Source organism: Symphodus melops (assembly GCF_947650265.1).
Source record: "Symphodus melops genome assembly, chromosome: 4".
In the NCBI taxonomy this organism is placed as follows: Eukaryota; Metazoa; Chordata; class Actinopteri; order Labriformes; family Labridae; genus Symphodus; species Symphodus melops.
Genome location: NC_136694.1, coordinates 10,168,321 through 10,193,046, shown reverse-complemented (window position 1 = coordinate 10,193,046; position 24,726 = coordinate 10,168,321). Strand labels below are relative to the sequence as shown.

General features: G+C 39.8%; 2 protein-coding genes across 3 annotated transcripts in view; both read right to left on the bottom strand.

Moving 5' to 3' along the window:
* Nucleotides 1-24,726, bottom strand: part of cdh4 (cadherin 4, type 1, R-cadherin (retinal)) — a 193,983-nt gene that overhangs the window by 91,023 nt on the left and 78,234 nt on the right. For both annotated transcript variants that reach the window (XM_079340972.1, XM_079340973.1), the window contains exon 3: nt 17,920-17,943. In XM_079340972.1, coding sequence (XP_079197098.1) covers nt 17,920-17,943 — 24 coding nt within the window. The remainder of the gene's footprint in view (nt 1-17,919; nt 17,944-24,726) is intronic.
* The window catches only part of rae1 (ribonucleic acid export 1), a gene marked incomplete at its 3' end in the record, with an annotated part of 229,256 nt that overhangs the window by 160,766 nt on the left and 43,764 nt on the right, over nt 1-24,726 (bottom strand). The window lies entirely within an intron of this gene.

Here is a 24,726-nt window from a genome sequence, read left to right as displayed (position 1 = left end):
TCACTTAGTTGCCTTTCATTCAAAGTCGTGACCTCCAGCTCTTCCTGATGGATTCTCAGGACTTTAGTTACTCAATTTGAGGCTTGTTACTCAAATGTAGCAACGACCCAAAATGTTACAAAAAAAAGGAAGATTTGAACAAAAAACATACATCTTGGAAGTCATATTAAAGTTAAATCCTTGAACTTCACATGACTGAGATCACAAAAAGAGATCAGTTACAGAGTTTCAAAAAAGTGTTCACTTAATGAAAAATGACATGATAAAGTACACGTTGTAAGAAAGTGTCCTTTATCAAAAATGATCAACTTTTATACATTGTTGTTGACACTATAGAAACAGCACATCCAAAGTAACGCTGTATTAGACTCTTTAATGCGGGGGACATCAAATTAGATAGCTGATAATAGCCTCACATGTGGGAGTATGACAGGTTACAGATGCACACAGGCGAAAGGCTAAGAATTGATTTGAGTTAAAACTAGCAAAATTACCTACACACGCTAGCTTTCATCAGCTTTGTTCATATATTGCTTCCAGCAGTGGAGCTAAATTGAGCTCCAAGTCTCGCATAAGTCTGCATGTTAAGAGTGTGAGTGTTGCTTTGTTAAAGAAATATGAGTTGCTTTGCTACTTTGATCGCTCTGCACTTACTCATTCTGCACACAGACACACCCACACACCCAGCATCAAATATGATGCCTTCATGCCAATAGAATATGTGAAACAGAGTTATCGATTTTCTTGGGAAGTGTTTTAATGTGCTCGAAGCAATCATACTATCTGTCTTATAATGACCTTCACAAATGCATGGAAACACACAATTTACATAAATCTTTGAAATCTGTATTGGCTGGAAAATTATTGAATGTGATTTGAATCAGAACATTGAGGTGCAAGTAACTGCTGACAGGCAGGAGATTTTAATATATCAGTTTGTGATGTATAAAGATAACTGCTCAACAAATACAAACTAAGAAAAGCGTTGAGTGTAGAGTGAGTGTGAGGAATCCTTTTCCTATCACCCCGGTGTTGGTTCAATTGCAGCCTTGCAGCAGATTGCACACATGCCGAACTTTACCAGGTCAAAGATACTCCTGGGATTTTTCCCACAAACAAGTTCCATATTTGCATTCAGGGTATGTCACCATAAAGCACAGCCTCTATCCTTGAGGTCTGACCATCGTGGTGATTGTCCTTCCTTTTGGAAAAGCATGTATGTGTGTATGAATGTGCTAATTATGAAAACTGCTCTTTAGCATAACTAGTGGCCAAAAAGCCAATCAAAGCTGTTCAAAATATGAATATAAAGTGGATTGTGAAAGATAATATTTAAATGACAGAACAAAATATATATTGTTGATATTTTTCTGGGCTAGATAAAAGCCTTTTAGCACCTTCATATTAAGAAGATTTAAACCAGGTAAGCTGTTTAATCAGTTTGCAGAAATGTTTGAAAATGTGTGTTTTGACATTAAAAGACAAGACAATGATGTCACTGATCCAAGCCCATTGGCTCGTTCTAGCAAGCACAAGCTCCCCTAGGACTGACTGTAGCATTAGCAATACGGTAAAGGGGGCGTGACATATCGGAGAAAAAGGTAGATCGGCTGACCAATCAGATCCGACTTGGCACACATGGGAACCCTCCTTGTTTTTTTTTGTTTGTTTATTTTTCTCTTTGTGGAGAATTCTGAGCTTTAGAAATACAGGCAGATGAGAGAGCCAGCAAGGAGCGGCAGACAATTTTTTCGAACATTAGCGATTGTGAACGTACTTTAGTAGACACAGATAAAATATATGAACCCAAAAAAAGGGCAGAATGTAGGACCTTTAAATGAAAGAATGGGGAAAGTTTGAGTTGAACAGTATTACAGGTTGTCTTGTGTCTAACTACAGCAGAAAACAACAACAACAATATTTACAGTTCTAAAAAAGATATTAACATTTTTAAGGCCCTTTCTTTGACTTCCTATGTCAAAGACTTGAATACAGAGTGTTTTCAAATTTTAGGAAATCGATTAGAAAGAAATAACTATAAGATATAAGATACAGGTATGACATTGGTGGAAAAACTGTTACAAAATACACTTAAGATTAAAGAGAGAATAAGATTAAAGATGTCATTTAGTATGTTCAAAGTGCTTTTTTTTAGTATTGTTTACTATAGATGTTGGTCAGCTCAGCCCATCTATTGAGGCAGGCATTATTGTCATGAGAGATAGGCTTTACGTTGTAGCAGACAGGTCAGTTTGCTCCAAATGTGACTAATTTGAAGAAAAAAACAAATACATCACTGCTGTGAAGACATAAAATGTATTTTCCTCCAAATAAAACACTTGTTGCTTCTAATAAACTGTTGTGTACAAATGTGTTTATTCATCTCTTTCTCTCCACTACTCTATCTTTGGTACAACCTTTATAAAGTTGATATTGGTGACCTTATACAGTAGCATTTGTGACAGAAATAAATGACAAAAACACTAAAGGGGGGGGGACAAATTAAGAGAGTAATCCTGTATAATTTAAGGACAAGTGGTTCTCCTCTGAGCATCTCTTTCAGTTAATAGGTTCACAGTTATTAACGCAGAAAGCCGCTGCAGCCTGAGCGATATGTCACAGCTCTTTGGAGGCAACAATAAAGGGGAAAATGAAAAGCCAAGAGGACAGGAAAGACGGGGAGGATTTAGTACAAAGAGATGTGAGAGAGGATAAAAAAGGACAAGAAGAGAAGGAGGAAAAAAAGTGGAAAGCATGAAAATTAGCAAGGACACGAGGGATCCTGTGATACGATAAAAATAGACTGAAGAGAGGAGGATGGAGAGGAGAGTCATGCTCATGGTGAAATGTGCAAAACCTAAATAGATCCCAGAGTGGCTACAAAAACACGACTGAATAAAATGGTGTGCATAATGAAATTCATTTTGTTTTTAGTTTGTTTCATAAAGTTCTATTTTGATCGTATTTTTTATGAATACTATTTTCCTGTTTCATTTTTGAGAGTGTGTTTTACGAATCTGATAGTTTCTCAGATTCACAGATAATAGTTTAAGTGAGCTTCATTCTAAAAGGATTTTAAATGTTCAACCCAACAGCTGGAACTGAAAAGAGACACTGTTCAGATGAATTATGGCTGTTGGACGTAGCTTTAGTGACTCCCGTCTGTGATGTCATGTACATGACCTGATAAACAAATACTGGTAATCTTGAAGCCAGTTCCCTTAAAAAAAAATCAGGATGTCATCACAATTAGGTCTTGGTGTGTGAGAAATGTCATCTTTGTGTTGGTCCTCTCATCAGCAGTTTTGGATGATCTGCATGTTTTCCCTCATCTAAGATAAACTTTACGACTATTTAAAACTTCGAAGCAGGTAGCTATCCCACAGTGGTACTGACTTTTTCAATGGATGCTCAGTTCATTTGTACAGTCTTACAATAAAAGAGCGGGAGCACTCCAGGTCCCATCGTTACAATCAGTATACCCAAAGAGTCTCTGAAATATGTACTGAAATAAGGCAATATATTCATGCCCACACAAAAGAAACTTTGCACGATTTCATAATGTTGCATAAGATTCCTTTGGATTCAATTTTTCTAAACACTATTACAGGCTAGTCATTATATTTAGCTGAGTTTAAGTGCAGTTGGTAATAAAGCATCATTGGAGTGATTTGTTTAAAGACACAATGCAGGGATAGAGATAGCTCTTTAAACATTGCATGGTTTAATTAAACAAAAGGTTCAAAAGTGGATATTTTGATGAACATGATAACGTGCAGGTTTTCCAAAGGCAGATGCAAGCATGTATTTCCTTCCTACCCCTTTAACACTTCCACTCTACATTTGGAGCAACCCTCAGAGTGATTCTTTCATCCATGAACCATCAAACGCACAAGTATAGTTGTGTTTATATCAGGAGGAGCCACGGGGGCCTTCCAATGGGGGTGCACATTTTTAAACTGAGCCAAAGCCTCTTAAAATATCTGTGCCTGGCTGTAGGAGAATTCATGCACATATGAACGATCATGTACTTTCTGTTGACATGCTAAATTCCTGAATTCATTTCAAAATGATATGCTTAGTCATATATTTTTAGCCAACTTGATATGCTGTTGCCCTCTGGTTCCCAACAGGCTGTCAGACCTATCAAGAAACACTCCTGGAAATAACCTCTTTAACTTCTCAGGGATGAGCTCATCAGCTGCCGCAGTGTCCGTTAATCTGCTGCACATCTGAGCTGTACAGGATGCCATAGGTTGTATACGAATGCTTAAATAGCAGCATGCAGTTTTGAGCAAATCACTTAACAGGTCCGCTGACGGAGCGTGCTCGCTGGGAGCCTGTGCTCAACAGAGGCAACAAATGCGTTTGTGTGTGTGTGTGTGTGTGTGTGTGTGTGTGTGTGTGTGTGTGTGTTCGCGTGTGTGAGACAGAGAGAGGGAGAGGAAGAGAGGGAGTGCATTGAGGATGACTGAAGGGTTTTGGCAGAACGAGGTCACTCTGTTCTACCAGGTGAATTTGTGTGTGGGTGGACAGGAAAGGGAATATGTTTGCGTGTTGTCCAAGTGTGTGCATGTGTACATACGGATTAACTGTGATGTCTTAAAACGTATTTCCATCATGCTTTTTTCATAATTATGGGGGAAAAAAGTCGATTTATGTGATCGTTTGAAAGTGACTTGTTTTTTTTACCCATGGCAGATTAATTTAAGTTACATTAAGTAAGTTAACTTTTTAATTATTACAGATGAAAACATATCAAGCTGATAAAATGGCATCAATATAGTAGTGCAGACACTTTGATTTAGCTGTTACTATGTTGTTGGTTTATTTTGATGCCTCAGATAGTTATCATCACAGTGGGACACCCTGGAAGTGTGTTTGCAGTGACAGAGATTTGCTACCAAATCTTAAAATCTACCAGCTTCGATCTACCTGAATCATCCGACGACTGTGCTTGTTTCATCTCTTTGACAAACCATTCTGCCTTTGAGCCCTGCAGGGACAATACCTGCATGTGCCTTTACTCCTATGTAAATACAAAGATAATGTAGACCTCTGTGGACCCATGCAGTGATGAAATGTGATGTGAACTCTGGGCTGCTTAATGATAGTCTCATGAGAAGACAGGTACATGTCTTATGTCCCTCCAGCCAAACTCAGAGCTGTGCCCATCTCTCTCAGCATCATTACCTCCTGGAGAAACGATGACAACGAAACGCACTTGTATAAGGAGGTTAAGAGGGGTTTCTCTTTTGCATGATGTGCCAACACTAACAGTCATCATCGACAGAAGAGCGTTCATTATTTTGTTAAATTTTTCTACACAATTCATAATGCTTATAAAGGGAGCAGAAGCAAAGCCATTCCGCAACTGCACATGTCTTTGAAAGTGATGTTGTTGTACATAGCTGAGATTTTAATGAGGGATTAATAGTGTGTTTCGTTTCCTCACAAATGGCTAAACCCCTGAGGCACCTTTTGCTATTTGATTAATCCAGTTAAAGACGTTTGGGAGACCTGTTTTTATTTGTTACCCCTACAGGGTGCATTCTGTTTTCTACCTCAGACTAACAGACTTTCATTTATCACAGAGCGTGCTGAAAAGACACCTGTCACAGCTGCTGGCACCAGAGAGAGGCAAGAAAGGAGCGCCTGAGGGAAAACTAATGCTCAGTGTTCTTCGTCCTAAATATTAACCACGTGGAACCTGCTCTAAACCTGCTGATGGTAGGATTTCTGGTTAGATGGAGGCAGGATGCAGTCCAATCCTCCATGGACAACAGTGCCCCACTTGTGCCGAGGTGACCCCCATGTGTTCTACACAGCCTGAACATTCACCATTGTTATTTATACGCTTGCAAAGGTGTCCTTTTACAGACAGAACATCTGTTTTAGAAGCGGGTTGAAGTAGTGCAGTTGGTTTTGCAAAGGTGAAACAGGAGATTTAATGCTGATCTGCTTGGCATAATGGGATACAAGTCCGAAACTATGTCATGCTATTAATTGAGTCTTACAGCAAACATGTTGCAATCATTTTGCTTTGTACTGCAACCTCATACACGGTATGTCTCAGTTCCTTTAAACTGCATCCATGCATCCCACACTTGGTCCGTTCCTTGTATTCTTTGAACTTATGCCTGATCGTGTGTTCTTAAAGGAGATATATTATGCTGATCCATATATAAACACATATCATAATACGGTGTGTAATGTCCATACTAAACCTCAGCAGTTTTTAAACTCGTGGTTGCTTGCTGCTCTTAAGGAGACGTTATGAGACCTGGCCGAGTGGGTCTGCCAATGTATTAGAAGCTCACTCAAATCTCCCTGCAAATACAAACAAAGCTGACCAATCGGAGAAGATCCCGTGGGGAAGGGGTCTTATAAGGTGAGAGCAGCTTCAATGAACCGTTTGAGGTAGAGGCTGAAATGAGGGATTTTACTGACACAGATAAATAATAAATAAGAGGTTTTGGGACTATAGTAAACATCTAGCAACGCTTCTCAAAGGGTGTCTCAGGATGACTCTCTTTTATTGACTAATACTCATTAGAATAACTTGTTTTAAAGCTCATGACAGTCAATTGTAATTTGATGTATGTTTCAAGTGTCTGTCACCCAGAGTGTGTTTAAAGGTCCGTCTTGTCTCTGTTCTTGTGGTATTGTGAATTTGTGAAGCCTGTTGTCTCTTCCTAGCTCATCGAGTTTCCCTCCGCTCTCCTTCTCTCTCTTCCTCAGTAATAAGAGCTCTGGAATGGTCCTAAACATGGCAGGTCCCAAACTACTTTCAGATTTACCAAGGAACAATCTGTGTCGTTCTGCGTGTGTTCATGTTTAAGGAAGAGAAAATTATGTCGGTAATGATTCTGATTTGTTTTTGCTGACATTTTTTTCCACTAAAAGCTGGATTTTAAAGCCCATTAGCTAAGCTTAGAACAGATACCTGGAACTTGGGAACATCTAGTTTAGCCATGCTTAAAGGTGGCTAAAAACATAATCCAGCAGTTTTGAGGTTGACAGTCACATGTTGGTAATTCAGAGGTTGAAAAAGTAACTTTTACTTAATGTTGGATCATTTCTGGCATGGACTATGTTTGCCCTTGGAGAGAGCGCACTAGGTATTCAAAGAATCAATATTTCTCAGAACGTGAAAGAATAACTTAAAAAGAATATATTTTCTATATGACACATACTGTACATAGAACAGCCTGGAAAGGTGGTCACACAAACACAATCATCCAGGGTCATCTACTTTAATGAAGTGTGTAAATGTCACAGACAATAGAGTAAAGGTGTTAGAGAGTTCAAATTTTCCTGCATTTTCCTTTGAACAACATGACTTCAGAAGTTCAGCTCTCTCCTCTCTTAAAACATCAGTATAACACACTGTGCTCTAGGATTTTATTCACCTTTGGCTTTTAGAAACATATTTGGTTTTAGCGTAGGATTCAGGTGCATAAAAGATCCTTTCCAGGAACACCTTGAGAAACACCTTCCTGCTTGTTCCTTTTCTGAGCAAAAACGTCCGATTTAAGTTTGCAGTGAAGCAGAGAATTAAGGATGCAATACGAAGTGAAGATAGCCATCTGGACTGTATTTGTGATTAAATGTAGAGGGTATAAGTTGACAATTTCCCTATTAAGTGCTGTTGTGCTGAATAAGGGCCTTTGGGGTTTATTATCTGTTCTTTAAAATTCATGACATTGAGGAGAACTATAACAAAGACATACATCAGTCAGCAGCCGCAGCATCTCTATGATGGAGCACAGGAGGTGATTAATCAGTTTATCCTCATGGAAGTTAAAACAGCTTTCAGGAAATATTGCCCTCTCTTCCTCCACATTTAATGGTGTTGAAGTGTATTTATCAAAGCTCTTTGTGACTGTGGTCCAGAGGTACACGACCATGCTGGCTGTACTTATGTACTTATGCCTCTCTGCACAGGTGAAAACACAATAAACACAGACTTGGTCAATGGACTCTGATTGAACTTTTGCACCACTTCAAAGCATCAAGGATGAGCAGAGGACTCTGTTTCTTATAATGAAGAGGAGATAGTTAATCTGGCATTAACGCCTGGCTTCCCATGAGGAAACACCATGATTCAAGGAGGTGTGATGGGGTCTTCAGTATGCACACAGGCACACACACTCTGTCTCCCTGCCGCTATCTCTCCCTGCCCTTCTTTTTCCTTCCTCTCTCCACGGTGATACAGACACACCACAAAGAAGGCTTGAATGAAAGGGGCGTCAAACGGACATCGATTTCTAATAGGGAACTTTCTGGATCAGCATGGGGCTTGGCCTGAGTCACGTCTGGGCTCTGGTCAAGGACACCATGTGTGGGAGCATCAACTGGACTGGTCTCTCTCCGACAGGCACCGAATGAAGCACCGCAGCAGGACACAGGGATCAGAGAGCAGTTGGAGTTTTCTTTCATCTCTGGGGGATTAGCACTCCCATAGGAGTGAAGTATACATGTGTGTATGTGTGCTGTGTAACACTCTGGAAGAAGTCTCTACCTTTTAGCCACAGGCTGCACACTTCCTGTTTCTGCTGCATGCAGGGAATACCCCCAGGGCCACAAATATATGAGGCTCCATAGGCAAGAGAGAGATGAAGGAGCAGACATCCTCCTCGGGTGTTTTCTTAAAATAAACATGAAACTCTGTTTGTGCACCCTTTACTCATGTGCAAAAAGTGGCAGTTATAAGCGGAGTTATCCACTGATGGTTGATCATATTTAAAATATTCAATGTGTAAAAAACACTGGTTAAAGCTTGCCATATGTTCAAAAGGGAACCTTTTATTGAACAGAGTAACATGTGTTGACATTTTCTGGAGAGTGCCATCTGTAGTAACTAGTACAGACATTAAACATGCATGGAACCAGTGAAGGCTTCACTGTATCCACTCGGTTCTATTGAAGCAGTAGCAAAGTGGGGGAAAAGGTGAGGCAAAGAGCGAAGCCATCTGGGAAACAGGATCGCGTGACAATACGCAGGTTCCCAGCTCACCAGCGACTTCACGTTAGCAACACCTTAGTGTGGCTGCAACACACTAAGGTGTGAAATGTACACAGATGCATTCAATCTACACCTTTTACTTTTGTATTCTCTTTCTCACTCTTTATCTTTACACTCTTCTCACATACAACAGGTTTATTCTTCTTTCCTTTCAGCCTTCATTAATTTCTGTCTCACAACCTGACACTGATGGCAACTCTTCACACACTGTCAGTAGAGGGTGTCTGCGTATCTCACCTTGTGCAGACTTGTGCCTTTATTGATGTCGCTAAGAATAAGAATGGCTCCTGCTGTGCTCTGTGTCCTGGATACCGAGAACCACTCAGCCCTAACTCTTTAAAAGCTGCCTGTCTGCCCATATCCAGGTGCTTAGATTCACCATGGAGGCAATTTAGCAAGATTGATGTCCAATTACAACAGACTAAATGTGAATAAATCATATCACACTGCCCATTTGCTAAGTAAGAATTGGACAGCTTACGTTTATTATTATGTAATAAGTGAACCTTTCATTTTCGATGACTGTTACTTTCTAATTGTCTTTATGTACTCTATGTCAACCTACATACTGTTCATATGTGCCGCAATAAAAGCAGCAAAGACCACCCAACCCAGACTTTTAAAAACCAGATAATGCCGTGGTGCCACTGATTGCCTGGCACAGATGCCCACCTGCAGTGTCGGCCAGGCCAGCTTCAGCCCGGACACTATGCTGTGGGCAGAGAGCAACGGGCAGCTCATAAATGAGTAATGACAGTCACATTAACATTCGGTGGTAGGGCAGGCTAAGGCCAGGAAGGAGGGGGTCCCAAGGAGTGCACATGCTCCCTCTGTCTTATAAACAGCAGCTGATTAATGTTTGATTCTCGCTGGCCTCATTCTTCCACTTGCACAGTGCAGAGCTAATCTACAGAGTGGGCGAGGGTGAGATTCAGGAGTGATGGAGTTGTGAGAGTGGGGTGAAGAAAAACTGTTTGTTCAGGTGCTGTTTGGAAAAGGTTGAGCCAGCAATAGGCTGTCTCTCCTTCGGCCATAAAATGAAAAATATCAGTGGTGCGAACAGTACAATCAATTCAAAATGAATTGGGGCATTTATATGTTATAGGGCATGAGAGCAATGATGAAGAATTAAGAAAGGTGAACAAAGGGGCGGCCATTTTAGGTGAGTAAAACAAACAAAACAAAAAAAAACGTCTATAGAACAAAACAACAAAACTTTAACACCTACTGTACAACACCGCAGAATACTTTTAATAACTTTTTTTTCTTTTTTAGCTTTCTGCTGTTTGAGTTTGGTCTTAACATTATGGGAAATAAATATGTCTAACAAACAAAATGCAATCAGCACAAACACATGTCACCTCTAGTTTGAGGTTAGTAACTGCTAATTAGGAGGTGAAGTGCTATGTTGCAATGTTCAGAGAAAAGAGAGCAAACTGTTTTCATTCCAATATAAGAGATAATTGGGTAATTTATGTGTTGGCTTCAAGATTTCAGGAAGAAAACACGACTAAGTGTCTGCAGACAGCTAGGGCCCCTGTGAGCATGAATTATTTAAAACGTTGCTCGCCTTTAAATCCATAGAGCCTTTCAGATAGCATTTTTTTTTGCATCGAAATGGCAACATTAAACAAATCTGCTGCGATCACATACAAACCAAAGCTGAATAAAAAAAAGTGTCAACAATTGTAAAAAGAACATTGAAAAACTCAAACCATTGAAAGACTATGGTTGATAGCTGCTTACAAGACAAATGCTTCAGAACAAAGCATTCAGTGCTTACTCAACAAATAGTCACATCTTTATTTTAATTCAAATAAATAGACACCCTGCATCCACAAGGAGAGGTTCTGTCTTTCTTCTATTTATGCCATATATCGCCCTGCCTGCCTGACTCATAGGCTGAAGTGAAAGTGCTTTTTTGGATGATCAGGGATAAAATTGTAAAACTAAAGTGGTTCTGACAGTCGTGTGACTAGGGAGCAGAAGAAATTAGAGTTTGTCATAGGTGAGACAAAAAAATGCCTCTTCATACTTCACAGAAAACACTCATTTCATTTTTCTGTTCCAGGGAGAATACTTTACTGAGTGTTTCACAGTTCAGTTCCTCTGCCTCCGTAAAACTATGTGGTAAGACTTGGCATTGCATTACAGTGAAGTCCTGCAGCTATTTTGGTGTCTTAGCACAAGATCAAATAAGGAACATCCTGTGGTTGACAGCCCGTTTCACCATCATTAGGTAGAGCTTTGCTTTTTGTTATTAAAAAGCTTTAAAAAGAGGTCTTTATGTTCATATGAACATCTGGAATGCATTTAACTGTAACAATATAATTAGGGATTTTTCAGCATTAAGTTGTATCTGGTGTTAAGTGTAAATGAGCAATAAGTAGACAACAGTGTTAAGTTTTTAACAGAAAAAGACCCAGTGAGACTGAATGTGCTTTACATATCAAATTTTCACCTTAATCAGATAAAAATGCTGCAGTGAAAAAGTGAGTTTTAGAGAGATGAAATGGCATTAATGTGTCGAATTTGGGTTGATTAAGTAATATGGTTACATAGAGGGAAAGTGAAGATAGAATAAACGTCAAAAAGACATGCACTCAGCAGGTCTTGTCAGCTGGGATGTTGACATGCACCACATGTAGTCAGCCAAAGCAGTAATCTTAAGGAAGTTACAGATTAGTTATTTTAGCATGAAGTGTCTGGTATGCACATACACACACACATACACACACACACAACTGTATTATGGACACCAATGTGTGCACACACTGAATCCAGTATTTCCTCACAGCATAAGTAATCTGCATTCAAAACATTGCGAGGTAGTTGTGATTGACAGTCAAATCGCTCATGCTGGAATACACAGTCGACAGAGCACCAAATGCAAGAGTTAAAAGCCAGGCACATGAAATCGCCTCAGTATATTCCACATGAAAGAAAACTGGAGTCTAGTGTCTTTGAGAAGCTGAGCATCTGAGGTGAAACGTGTGTGGGGTTTGGGGGGGGCAACAGCAATTTCCAAAACATAGACACTTAATGCTCTTTTTGCAAACTCCAGTGCCAATCATGACTGCGCCTCTTGGAGGGCTCATGCGAATGTCAGCTTCGTAGTACATTATAATTCCACCCCAGATCCTGAGGAATGACATAGTTCCAAAGCTGCACTCGCTTCAGTGCACAGCTCTGCCAGAGAAGAAAAAAGGAGGGTAATAAAAACCACTCGCCTTTTTGTTCAAGAGACATTGTAATTTAACTGTTGGTAGCAGGCAGTGGCAATTGGCTTTAATAATGGTCTCTACACTCTAATTTGTGCAGGGATTTGCCTGGACCAGCCTTGTCTCACAGGCCCTTAATGCTTCCTTGGCATCCAGCCTCTTCACTGAGAGAAGGGGAGGATGAGCCTGAGACCAAGTGGATAGGAAAGCAGAGATATATAAAAGGATGGAGAAAGAGCTGAAGAGGAGAAAGTCTCCCACAGGGGGAAGGTGATGATGGAAGGGAGAGATACTAAAGTGGGCTCTGCCATTTCCTGTTCCCCATAATATCACATAATGTCACAATTAACCCAGAAATGTAGCTTCATTAGTCCCAGTTGGGGTGTGAAAATGAAGCGTGAACTAATTGGTCAAGTATACACGGTGGCTGAAATAGTATGGGAATGTGCCAGAGTAGGCTGTAGTGGTCGGTATAAATATATAACCACAGCCTCCAAAAGTCCCCCTAAAAGAAACAGTATTTCTTTGTTTGTTGCTTGAAGAATGGATGCAGCATCAAAACAAGTTTAATTACCATTGTGGATAATATAACGGTTACATTTTTTAGATATTAATCGACTGCTGCCCTATTTATACAGCAAAATATGTTTTAGAATGGTTGATGTCATCTAGTAATGCAAAGCTTTGAGGATGCGGATACACTATTGATGATCGAAAAGGACTGAATCAAAAAAAAAAGGCTGAACGTTTTAAGTTAGCTTCATGGACTGAAAGTTAGCTTCTTGTTTAATTAGACTAATGTTAGTCACAGCTTTCAATTAGTTGCTGAATAGAGAACTGGGACAGTTTTTAGTGATCTGCATCATATGTGAATACTGAACTTGGGCATGACACTTAACCCTGCAGGCTAAAAGAGTTTTGAGTTTTCAGAAGATTAGAAAAGCACTATAAAAGCCATTTAACATTTGTAAAATGGATTATGCCTTTAACAAGTACAACGTTAAAGTGCAAAAAAAAAAAAAATAGAAAATGAAAGGCAATGTCACAATACCTCTTTTGCGAGCAGCTTTACGGCTTGCTCTCGTGATGACGCTAGTGCACAGTTTATATGGGTTATTTAAGCTAAATTAGAATCTCTGTTTGCAGTGCAGATAGCTATTACACCTGGTTGTTGGACAGCACTTATTACTAACTAAGACAATTAACCACATTGATAACCACAATTGGCTATTTTATCCTGACCTAACAGATGAAGAGACGGTCACCGAAACATGCTGTTTCCGAGAAAGCCCAATATTGGATTTTGTAGAACCAGCGGCTTATTTTCCAAGTAGCTACCGATTTGAGTTGAATGTGGCTAATCAAATATGGAAGTTACACAAATGTCATCTTAACTCTGCTGGGGTCATGATTTCAAAAGCTTCACAACAAATCTGATGTATTTTTCTTTTTTTAATGCCTTTTTACAGCAATGAAAACTGACACAATATTCTTTTGTCACAAAACTTTCTGGTGCAAAGGACAAGTGACCCTAGGTGATCTGAAAACATCCTGTTCAGCAAAGTGGTCCGGCTGAGAAGAAAGGCTTGTATTTGTGTTCGATCTCTATTTTCACGTTTGTGTGCTCTGAAACTCTTTAAACTGGTTTCTGTCTGCACTCATCTGCATCAAAAAGTTTGGCTTCTCCACTAGAAAAATACTGATCAAGCTTTATCTTTTGGAAACATGTAATCCACTGAGGAAAGTCTGACTTAAGCCATTAGGCACAGTACTCTGTGCCTTCACTCTCCGCCGTCTCTGCCTTTGTAGCAAAAGACGAGAGCAAAGCTTGTCTCCATTCAGCTGGGAGAACTGGTCAAAGATGGGAGATCAAGCAGTTCCCAGCTCCTTTTCCCCTAGCTCAGACTAAAGTTGTCTCTATAGTTTTGGAAGATGGTGTGGAAAAATTCTCCACGGAATAAGATCTTATTTTTCTCTTCTTTCTGCAGGTCTGATGCCATTTTAGAGGAAAAGTTAAAGAATTTGAAAATGTTAAGTCTTAAATTGGGTAGAAAATAGTGGCTTCTCACTGAGACAGGCTGACATTTTTATGCTTGTTTGTTTCTTTCTTTGCTGCTTTTTCTCTTTGCACATGCTCCTGCACAAATCATCTGCCATACAGGTCCTGTGCGACCTGACTTCAAGAGCTCTCAGTGGTTATCTTCATCAGCTCAAGATCTGCTGCAGAAAAACAGCTTTAATTGGTTCTGAAAGGGAAGAAAAAGCAGAAGGAGTCGCACATGCCAGCCCAGCACATTTTAGAGAGAAGCTTAGGAATGATCAGGAGCTGCATTCTATCCAGCTTCTCATTGTATGTAACATTTATGCGGCCATCTTAGCCTTTTATCAACACATTTTTGTTTAGATTTCGGTAAGTTTTAACTGTTTGCATTTTCGACTTCACAACAAAAGGTCAACTCGTTTAAACGACTTGGAGCAAACATTTCCAGGGTTCCATGTTGGTGAATCAACCCATCAGGTTAAAACAGCCCACTGTAACATTTTAAACTGTCCTATGAATATCCTGAGTCTTGAATTTGCTCTGTGCTATGCAAAAACAAAACAGCAGCGTTCAGGAGAAGACACCCTGTAGAGTGCAGCCAACATTAGGGTCCGATCTATTCCAGCAGGCAATTACACCATTTTACCAAAGCTACTAGGAAAGCTTTACTTCAATTAGGCTGACAGAAATGGCCTCTGACACATAAGAGGAAAGCCAGGATGTTTTTTTCCCCCTTTATTCCTTTGTACTGTCAGGGTTGCTCGCCACTTCTGTTGTTTCAGTGGGGCTCTGAGACATTAGCTTTTGTTGTTGCCTTAGCTTTGGAGACATTTCACAGCCCATTAGCTGCTCCTTCGACCTGGATCACTTCTCAAAACCAATGAAAGAAAGGACGGAAGGGGTGGAGGAGTGGTAATAAAATGACAGGGAGAAATACTAGGTGCATCTGTGCAGTGGTTTTAGCATTACATCAGAAAATATAATTAACAGTTGGAGGAAAGGCTCAATATTTTTGGAAATCTGCTTGTGAGCCTTCTTGCCCTGAGTCAATGAGTGGTAATGATGAAGTTACAGCCAGCAGGTGTTTAACCTAAAGCCTTGCATAAAGACTGGAAGCAGAGGGTAACAAATATCATGGCTCTAAAGCGGTTGAAAAATTGCTTCAGAGCCAAGATATAAATGTCCAAACGCACAATGATGTCTAGGTGCCATTTTTCAAGGCTAAAACCTTCCAGATAACACATGAGAAAGGTCAGCAAGTTTTAAGGTCCTTGTAAATCGATTTAATATTTTTTTAAAGAACCAGGAGATGGGTAAACCCATGGTTCTTATTTCTGAGCCCTGATTGGCTCCAGCTACAGCGGCATGATCTTGTATCTAAGTGCACTGTGTAAGTCATGTCAAATGTCAAAAACAATTGCTTCAAGGTCAACAGATATTAGATATATTCTGGGATGAAAATTACTACAGGGTGATAGAGTACTTCCTTTTTTAGTTTGACTATAAATGACATTCATTGGCACACCAGATGCTTAACTGTACTGTTTGTAATTCCTGTTGCCCTTGGTGAGAAAAAACAAAGAATTAAACCATCATTTTGTGCATTCAATCAGTAGAGATCAGAGCAGACAGTAAGTGGTCAGAATATTGTAATTTAACCACAAAAATGTACACAGGCTGTTTTATAGTTTGCCAATGAGGTCTGGTAAGGAGAGAGTTAAGCTGGTTTTCAGTGCAGTTGATGGGGTTGAACAATTTGCACGGCTGGCAGAAAAACCATAATCAATCGGGGGACTATAGATAAGGACCATAAAACCAGCCAAGCACAGCGTTTTCTCTTATCACAATTACACCTTGCCCTCTTGCCTCAGGTACAGCCAATTAAGCAAGGAGAGGATGCACCGGCAGCCACTTCACATCGAAGAGGCCTATCAGCCGGCTGCAAACACACCCCATCACTGCAGAGGAGCAGAGAGGAGCTTGTTAAGCAGAGGAAGACACACTGAGTGAGCTCAGAAATGTACGGTCCTGCACTGCAAGGATATATACTATACATTTATATGCTTCGAAAAACACCAACACAACATGCATGAAAAAAGAAACTGGTGTAAAAGATGTTCTGGTGATTGATAAGCAGTCTACTGGAAAACTCCTTCATTGCTATGTTTCATAAAAAGACAAAGGGCACAAAGACCTTGTGTCGACACTTTATCTTCTAACGCTCTCATCTCCATTTTAATCCATTCATTCCTTCAGTCTTCTTTTTCACCTTTCATGATGAAACATCATTCACATTATGTGACAACTCAGCAACACACAGACAGGTTGGAAGGGAAAACTCATGAGGATGTTTAAATGTGAGGGTTGGGGGGCTTTTATCAAGCATCAAGGAAACTCTCAGTATAAATACAAATCTTTGTCTATTGCTAATTCTTTTTTTCTTATTTCCTGGTCTATGTCCAGGCACGACTCAATTGTAAAAAAGTGTCATACTGCTGCGAGCATGGCAATAAAAAATTGATCAGTGAAGCCTCTCTGTGCTGCTTGTCACTGTTTCCTCCACCAGTGGATGGGGCTTAACCAGGCATAAGAAAATACACCCTGAGAGCTTGATCTGAACCACAACTTTACACTTCCCTTCCCTCCTCTTTCTTTGAGGTTTCAGAGGCCAGACGCACAGCGTGAAGTGTTTTGTCTACACCGTGTGATGCCACCACACCAATTTAGAGAGACAATTTCACCCCCAAAGCATCATCCTTCATAGAGGGGAGAGCAAGTTCAGCAAGATCCCTATTTGTCACAGTGCTTCACTGAAACTCTGATGGAATGGAACATGTGCAATCTGAGCATCAATAAACACACAAAGCAGCATTACACGAGAATAGTGGATGAAACAGTTGCTCTCATGATGCTTGCAGGGCAAACCAAATGTCACATACACGCGCACACACACACACACGTGCACACACACACACATACACACACACACACACACACACACACACACACACACACAAACCTATGCACAACAAAACCTAAGACATGAAAAAGAATACTGTAGATTGGCTCTCTTTCAGCTGGTGTGATAAAGTGATTAAAGTGCTCCTCCAAGCCAAGGAAGCCATTAATAACAGCACAACAGAGGGGAGTCAAATTGAAAATAAAATGAAAAGAGAGGCTGAGGGGGCGATAGCATTTACTCCCTATGTAGGACTACACAGTCTTACAATAAAGCCTGAATAAAACAAAGTGAAAATCATACTCCTTATTGGCTCCTTATTGAATACTATTTGAGTCAAAAGGGGGTAAATTGATTGAGTAGGTTTATTTAAAAAGCATGCAGGGAAAATGTGCTTAATTTAAATTCTGATTGGACACATGGGTTTGTGGATGATGCTTTCCTGATTGCATTCGCTTGATGTTTTCCGTCTCTTTTCAGCATTTGCTGTGACATGCAATGTGATGAAGAAGAAAATAGCTTCCTGGTGATGCAAACTGGGCTCCCCCACTGTTGCTAACAAATGAAAATGGTTCCTTCCACATCAACATAATAATCCAATCCACTGCTGCTGGCAGAGTCCAAACACAGATGGCTTTAAATCAAGAGTGTATGTGGCTGCAGTACTCACCACGCTCGCTGGACAAGGTGGTATCTGTCACCAGGAGAGAGAGAGGAAAGAGAGAAAAGAGAAGATGATCATCAAAAACATAACAGGTTTCAGTAAAAGTGACACTGCTGGACTAGAAACATCGGGAACAAAACAGATCAATTTCTGAGGATTAATGGAAAGTCGCAGGCAATAGTCTAACAGTACTGTAACATTTACAAAACATAGAGCTGCTACTGGAGACAATTTGCTGTCACAACTGCATAGACGCTCACATTTGTCTATGTCTATTATCCAGGCAGCACCATTTAACCAGAATACTGCTTGGTTTCCTATACCTCTTGTCATTGCCTCCAGCAATGGGATTCATCCTTATCTTCAAACACTTGTTGTGATATATCTATATTGTTCATGTGCTCACTCAATAAAACACAGGAGAATTGTGGAATATTGTATATGCACACACTTGTGTACATTTTTTTGTGTGGGAGGTATTAATTCAGACCTTGGCACCACAGCCTGGTGAAATAAAGGGGAGAGGAGTGGCAGTGGAGGAGAGTTTGACTTCTCTCTCCTGGTTGTCTGCCCTTCTCATGTCCTCCAGTTTTTTGAGATTTGATCTGAAGCAATCTCTATTGCTTATTTTGAAAAAAAAATAAAATAAATAATAATAATTAGGATGCCTTGAAGCTGACTGAAACTTAGAAAAACACAAAGTCTGATCAAATAAACATGATCCCATTATCCCAGTATAAGAATAAAGAGGTAAGTAAAGGCTCTCTTGAGGTTCAAAGCTTCAATCTCATCAGAATAGTTTTGTTACCAGTCCAACACTTTTGAAAAGGTTTTGGATTGAATCCCACCGACTCTCTTTGACTAGGTTGATATTTTTCGCTTTGAAGATCATTTCTGGTCTTTTTTTTGATTGGATTGCCGGGACATTTGATCGATACACTGGTGTTCCTGCCAGGAAGAACTTTCAAATGTTGGCTGTTATTTACCTTTATTAATTACTCATCTTTTTTTTTACGTTTAATAATACTTTGGTTTGCCAACCCAAAATTGCAAAACTGAACTTTCTCATCAGTCTGAGCATTAGTTGATGTTTGGTCCTAGTTAGCCAACTCAGATGTCAAACATGTAACCTGTTGAATCACAGATATATTAGCATGTCATTGTGAGTATAACAGCATGCTGCCATTTGCATGTCACTAAGGATGTGCAGGCTGTAGTAGAACAGAACTGCTAGCAGTGTGGACTCTTACAGCAATGGAAGATACAGCATATGTTGGGATGGATTTGTTTAGTCGATTTGATGAAGAGGGTGATGTGTGGATTGCTGACACACTTCCACAAATGATAGCCTCAAATGAATTGTGAATGTTTAACATATGGGACGTATGGATAAGTACCTCATATCCCACATGTAATCACCACTTTACCACTGCCATGAATAGTAATGACAGTGTAATTCTCACATTTGGCAGCTTGTATTGAAACAGACACATTGTCAACGTGCCAAAACTCTCACTGGCATTTATCTTAGGCCCAGACAATCAATACACGGTAACCTTTTTTGTTTTTTCACTTGCAAAAGTTAGACTTGAGACTCTTTTAAAAAAGATAATATATCATTAAAAAAGGGCTGTACTGAACGTTACTGTCTGAAACAATTGACTAGAAGTGTAAGAGCATATAAGCCTGGTCTGAAATTACATCTAAGGCTGATATCCATACACTGTCTGATAAATTATTCTAAACCACAGAAAATTAATACCACATTTGATGATACTTCAACTGAATTCATTAAGGAGCACAAAATAATCTTCAAGATTTCAGTTTATTTAGCATGTTTATTCATTTTCTCGATTTTCTGCCTCAGTTTGATACAGTGTTGACTGATGATAGTTTTTTTTTTCTTTTTGTGTAGTAGATATAAAAATGCATAAATTCCAGTAAGTAATGTTTTTTTCCCCGCTCATGTCATAACATAATTGAGGTTGATCCTAAAATCTCTGCAACTTTTTGACTTGTTTACAAAAAGCGAACACATTATTATTTAAATAAGAGTTTTGCTCCAAGACTGTCTCCATTCCTCCTCTCCATGTTTAAAGGCACCCTACTCTATACCAACAGAACTTCCTTCTGCCCATGTTCAATTATTCATCTCCCTCTGTCAAGAATTCAGTCTTGCTAGCACTTGCCAGTATCCCCCACAAATTGGCAGGCTGGCTCATATTTGGCATATGGTGCAGAGCAGTGCTGCTTTTTCCTCTCTCTTCACTTGCCCTGCTAGCCCTCCCAAGGTTACTCGCTAACACAAACACACGCTTACGTACAGCCACAATGCACATGCACGCGCCAAATGATGCAACTTGTCTGTCAGTTTGTATGTGAGACACCCCCCCATTGAGTAGCTGGGCATTCGTCCACAGCCTCTCTGCAACAGGTTTCTCTGTTTTCAACACTAACACTGCACATAGCAAAATTAGACCACAGCCCAGAGCCCACATGACTGATACATGATGTGTTGTTTCAAAAACTATGTGTAGCTAACGTAAACATCCGATCCTCTTAAGTGAGCCAACTATGTATTTCATTTATGGCCCATTACATGTAACACTGTGTGCGCCACAAACGTTACGGGATTTTAATGAACAATCCACTTTAGTGAACTTTGGAAATATGATCTTAACAGCTCCTGTGTGGGGTTTTCATCTGTTTAACAAACCAACTAGAAATAATATTGATGCCTCTTCATGAGCTACAAAAACAAACAAGCTCATCAGCTTTAAGACTGAGTAGTTCAATATAGTTGTTTTTATGACTGAAACCGCTGCCTTGGTGTATGTCAGACAAATGGATTAACCACAAGCAGCACAAACACATTTCATTTTATCTTTTACAGCAGATATTCACAATTTAAGATGCATTTGAGAGTAAAAAGAAAGCAGGAAAATTGTTTTGCTCAAAAAACACTACCTATGCATGTAGCCTATAGCACAGGAATTAACCAAGAAGAGGGTATAGCCATTGCACACTGAGTCAGTTTTTTTCGTCCCAAATTGACGTATGTTAAAAAAGAAATACCACTCCATGTTATGTCAATCGTTTTGGCTCCACACTGACTCCGAAACTTTCTTCCCTCATTACTTCTTTCAAAATAAGTCTGATTTTCAGACTTTTTACGAATCCATCCCTGTGTGTGTGACTGTCTGTACACACTGCCAGCTGCTGTACAGGATCAGTTGCTTCACAGACCTTGGTGTTCTTTTTAATGAGTGGTCACAGTACAAAGTGTATTAAACTGGATCATCTGGAACTGGATCAAACTGACATCCTGATATAAGTGATCGGGATAATTCTGCTGCTCCATAATGACAGGTGAAACATTCCTCACCTCTTGTCTCGTTTTCATGTGGACGGACCCCATTGTTTTTTCCAGGAGTAAAAGAACCAGAAAATCATCCTCACTGCTTGATCATTCTGCGTGATGAGTACGAGACATTTTGTCTCATACTGCAATTTTTCGGAATTAATAGAAAAATAAATGCTTTGGACTCAGTGTGTAAGCTTTCTGTGTGTAATTTTTTTTTTCTTTTTTCCCCCCGGATTACAGATCCAAAAAATGCATCTGACAAAAAAACCCCCCAAAAAACCCCCAGTGTGTGCAAAGGCCTTAACAGTGTCCAGAAGAGGCGCTATGTAGACACAAACCGATAGTTCCTCAAAGGAGCATTACAGTCCAAAATGTATTTCAATCTTCTGAATCTTTTTAAAGCTTGTTAGAGCTCTTCCTACACACACAGAGCCAGACTTAATTGATTGAAGCTGCCCCCCCCCGACAATATATGTAGTAACTGACTAAACATAAAGCCCTCCCTGGAATGGTACTATTCTGAAGGCAAAGTATACCACATGTTCTTAATGTCCTTTTACAAATCATCTGGAGTTATAGGTATTAAAGAAACCCTAGATACATTTCAAATTGTTTCTTTGTCAATTAAAAAGAAAGTCACAGCACTGGCAGTTATTTGGCCTATGACTGTGACAATCTTGTGCCGCTTCTGTTGCTCCCAGTGAATACATTAAAAAATGTGACAAGCATTCTGCATCCATCACAGCATTTCTTTATATTTATAGCCCACATTTGACCTGGATCCTTAAAAAGCCAACTGCTTTAAAAAGAATCAAAGCAAAATGATTGGTTGTGTGGAGTCAACCACATCACAGAAAGCCCGAAGGTCACAGCTTCTGAGTTCTCCATTGGTGCCACAGAGACAATATTTTGAGCTCCCACAAATGCTTCAGCACTGTCTGTTCAAATCAAAGATCATCACATATTCATGCACATTTAAACTGCTGAGGGTGTTGTAGCAACCCATTAGATGACACAAAACCACTCATAAAAAAAACATTTAAACCTGTTTACATGATTTTATGAATATGTCATTGTTAATTTCTGTTACTATTGCAGTCTCTAAGTTGTTCATAATACTTCCTACATAATGACACAGCTAAGAGTAGGTCAGAGCTTTTCCATTGGTGCACATCCATTGAGGTGTTTCATAGAGATCTCCTACTTCCGAGAAATCAAAGACATCTGATCACCCGGTCAGACAAAGCTCCAAAACTACGTGTAGATTTTTGACTTGAATTTAGGTTTTAGTTGAATGACATTTTCATACCTTTAAAACCTTGAAACTTCTAACAGAAAGCGTTAATATGGATGAATGAGTTGGAGGGAGAAAGATACACACCCAAAAGTTTAGGGCCAAGAAATGAAAAACTTCAAAAAATCACTTGCCCGAATGTCACTCAGTTTCCAAATGTGTGAACGAGAATACAAGAACGGTTTCTTTACAAACGCTCGTCACCCCCACTGCTTTTTTAATTACAAACTATAAACTTGTCAGGGGTGACGCCTGTGATTTTTGGTGTGAAGCTTGTCGTTTTCCTAAATTTAAAATAATCTATAAATCCCGCTGCTGTTAACACTCTAAAGAAGCCTTTAATTAATCCTGATCCTTTAAATGAAATGTATAAAACAAGAATCGGTGCAGCGGGAAGGACTGACGTCATCATGGAGAATAATTTCTCTCCCTCAATTTGGTGCAACTGCAACTTCCAGCACCCCTGTATAAAGATCGCATTCAAATCAAAAAAGGCTTCAACTTCTTCTGCTCTCATAGACTTAAAACAGTTGTGTTTCAAAGATGTACTAAAACAGTCCAAATTTTGGTGACACGAAATCACACAAACATAACAGCCATCTTCGATGTGCATGTGTTGGGACACATCGAGCTTGCAGATGTGTCCCAGTGCCAAATCTTCTTGTTGCCACTGTGATGACTCATTACCAAAGAGCATTTTCAGCTAATAAATAATACATTTAAGAATCTAATCAAATTGAACAAATGAGTATGTCTAGAAATCTATTAATCAGAGAGCAAACGTGTATTTACAAATATAACACTGGCACAAACAATCAATTATTCATAAAGTGAATGTTGGGTAAGTGGGCTTCTTCCCGGGTGAGATGCTGCCATAATTGGAGTGGGACTACAGGAGTGCCGGCTCCGTGTGTGTATAAGTGTGGGTGCCTGTGTGCCTTTGTGTAGTGCTAGTGTTCCTATGCTAAGTGTCTACCCCCCCCCCCCTCCCCCCCCCTCCCCCCCCCTCCACTCCCAACCACACACACACACACACACACACCTCCCCATGCGCCAAACTTCCCCCAAACACGACAAGAGCAGGCAGAGTCGGCTCATTACTGCCTAATGAGTTGTCTGATTAGTGCTGAATATAAAAGCCTTATTGTCAAGCGCTGTATGTTTATTTTGATTAATTATTGTACTAAAGTGACTGAATGGAAGCACAATGACATGGAGCATTAACACTCTATGGTAATAGGGCCCTTGTGGAGGGAGAAGTCATACATATAACCCTCAATGTGACACATAAACCATGGCCACCGCACAGAGAGATTTTAAATTAGACCAACAGATAGAGATGTTTAAATTCTGCTCTAAGCTCCAAACATGTTGTTCGTCCTTTAACTCCGTATGGTTGGATTATGCATCCCTAATCCGTGGTCCTGTGGACACTAATGCCTGAGGACAATCACCAGGGTCACTTCAGACAGGTGCGGCTCACACTGAAGATGGTCATTAAACTACTCCAATATTTCTCATTATTTAGAAGAGATTTATGTTCAGATGGTCATTTTGTGATTACTAATAATAAAAAAATATAGGCATATGTTATAGTTTTTTATACTAGCTGATTTCAGCAGCTTTACATAATGTAGAGAAGAATACAGTAACTGTATAACATCCAGATACACTTTTTAAGTTTTTGGTTGAAATTGTCTTTATGTCCTGACAGTAATTAAGATCTTATGTGCTCTGAAAAAGGAACAAAGAAAATCCATCATCAGCTGTAAGCCTGTAAAAACTTTGACCAATGTCGAATCAACGGTTTTTTGTTTCATAAACCAATCAAGCCTCTCTATCCAACGCATGCACGAGCCCACACTCAAAGCATGAGCGGAAATCCGCGTCAGGTCCAATGACGCTAGTGCATGTAAGTGAGGGGTGGGACTTTTGAGCACAGAGGGGAGGGGGTGAGTAAATACAGAGAACCCAGAGGATGCTACTTCACGTAAAACATTCTAGTTTTCAAAAATCACCGACCCTGCCTTTAAAGGGATACTTCACCCATTGAAACATGAATCTGTATTTAAATTGGGTCAAATGTGTTGTAGAAATATTAAAATAAATGTTGAAGTTGGTGCCTTTTTGACAGAGAAAAGGCAGAAAGTGTCTT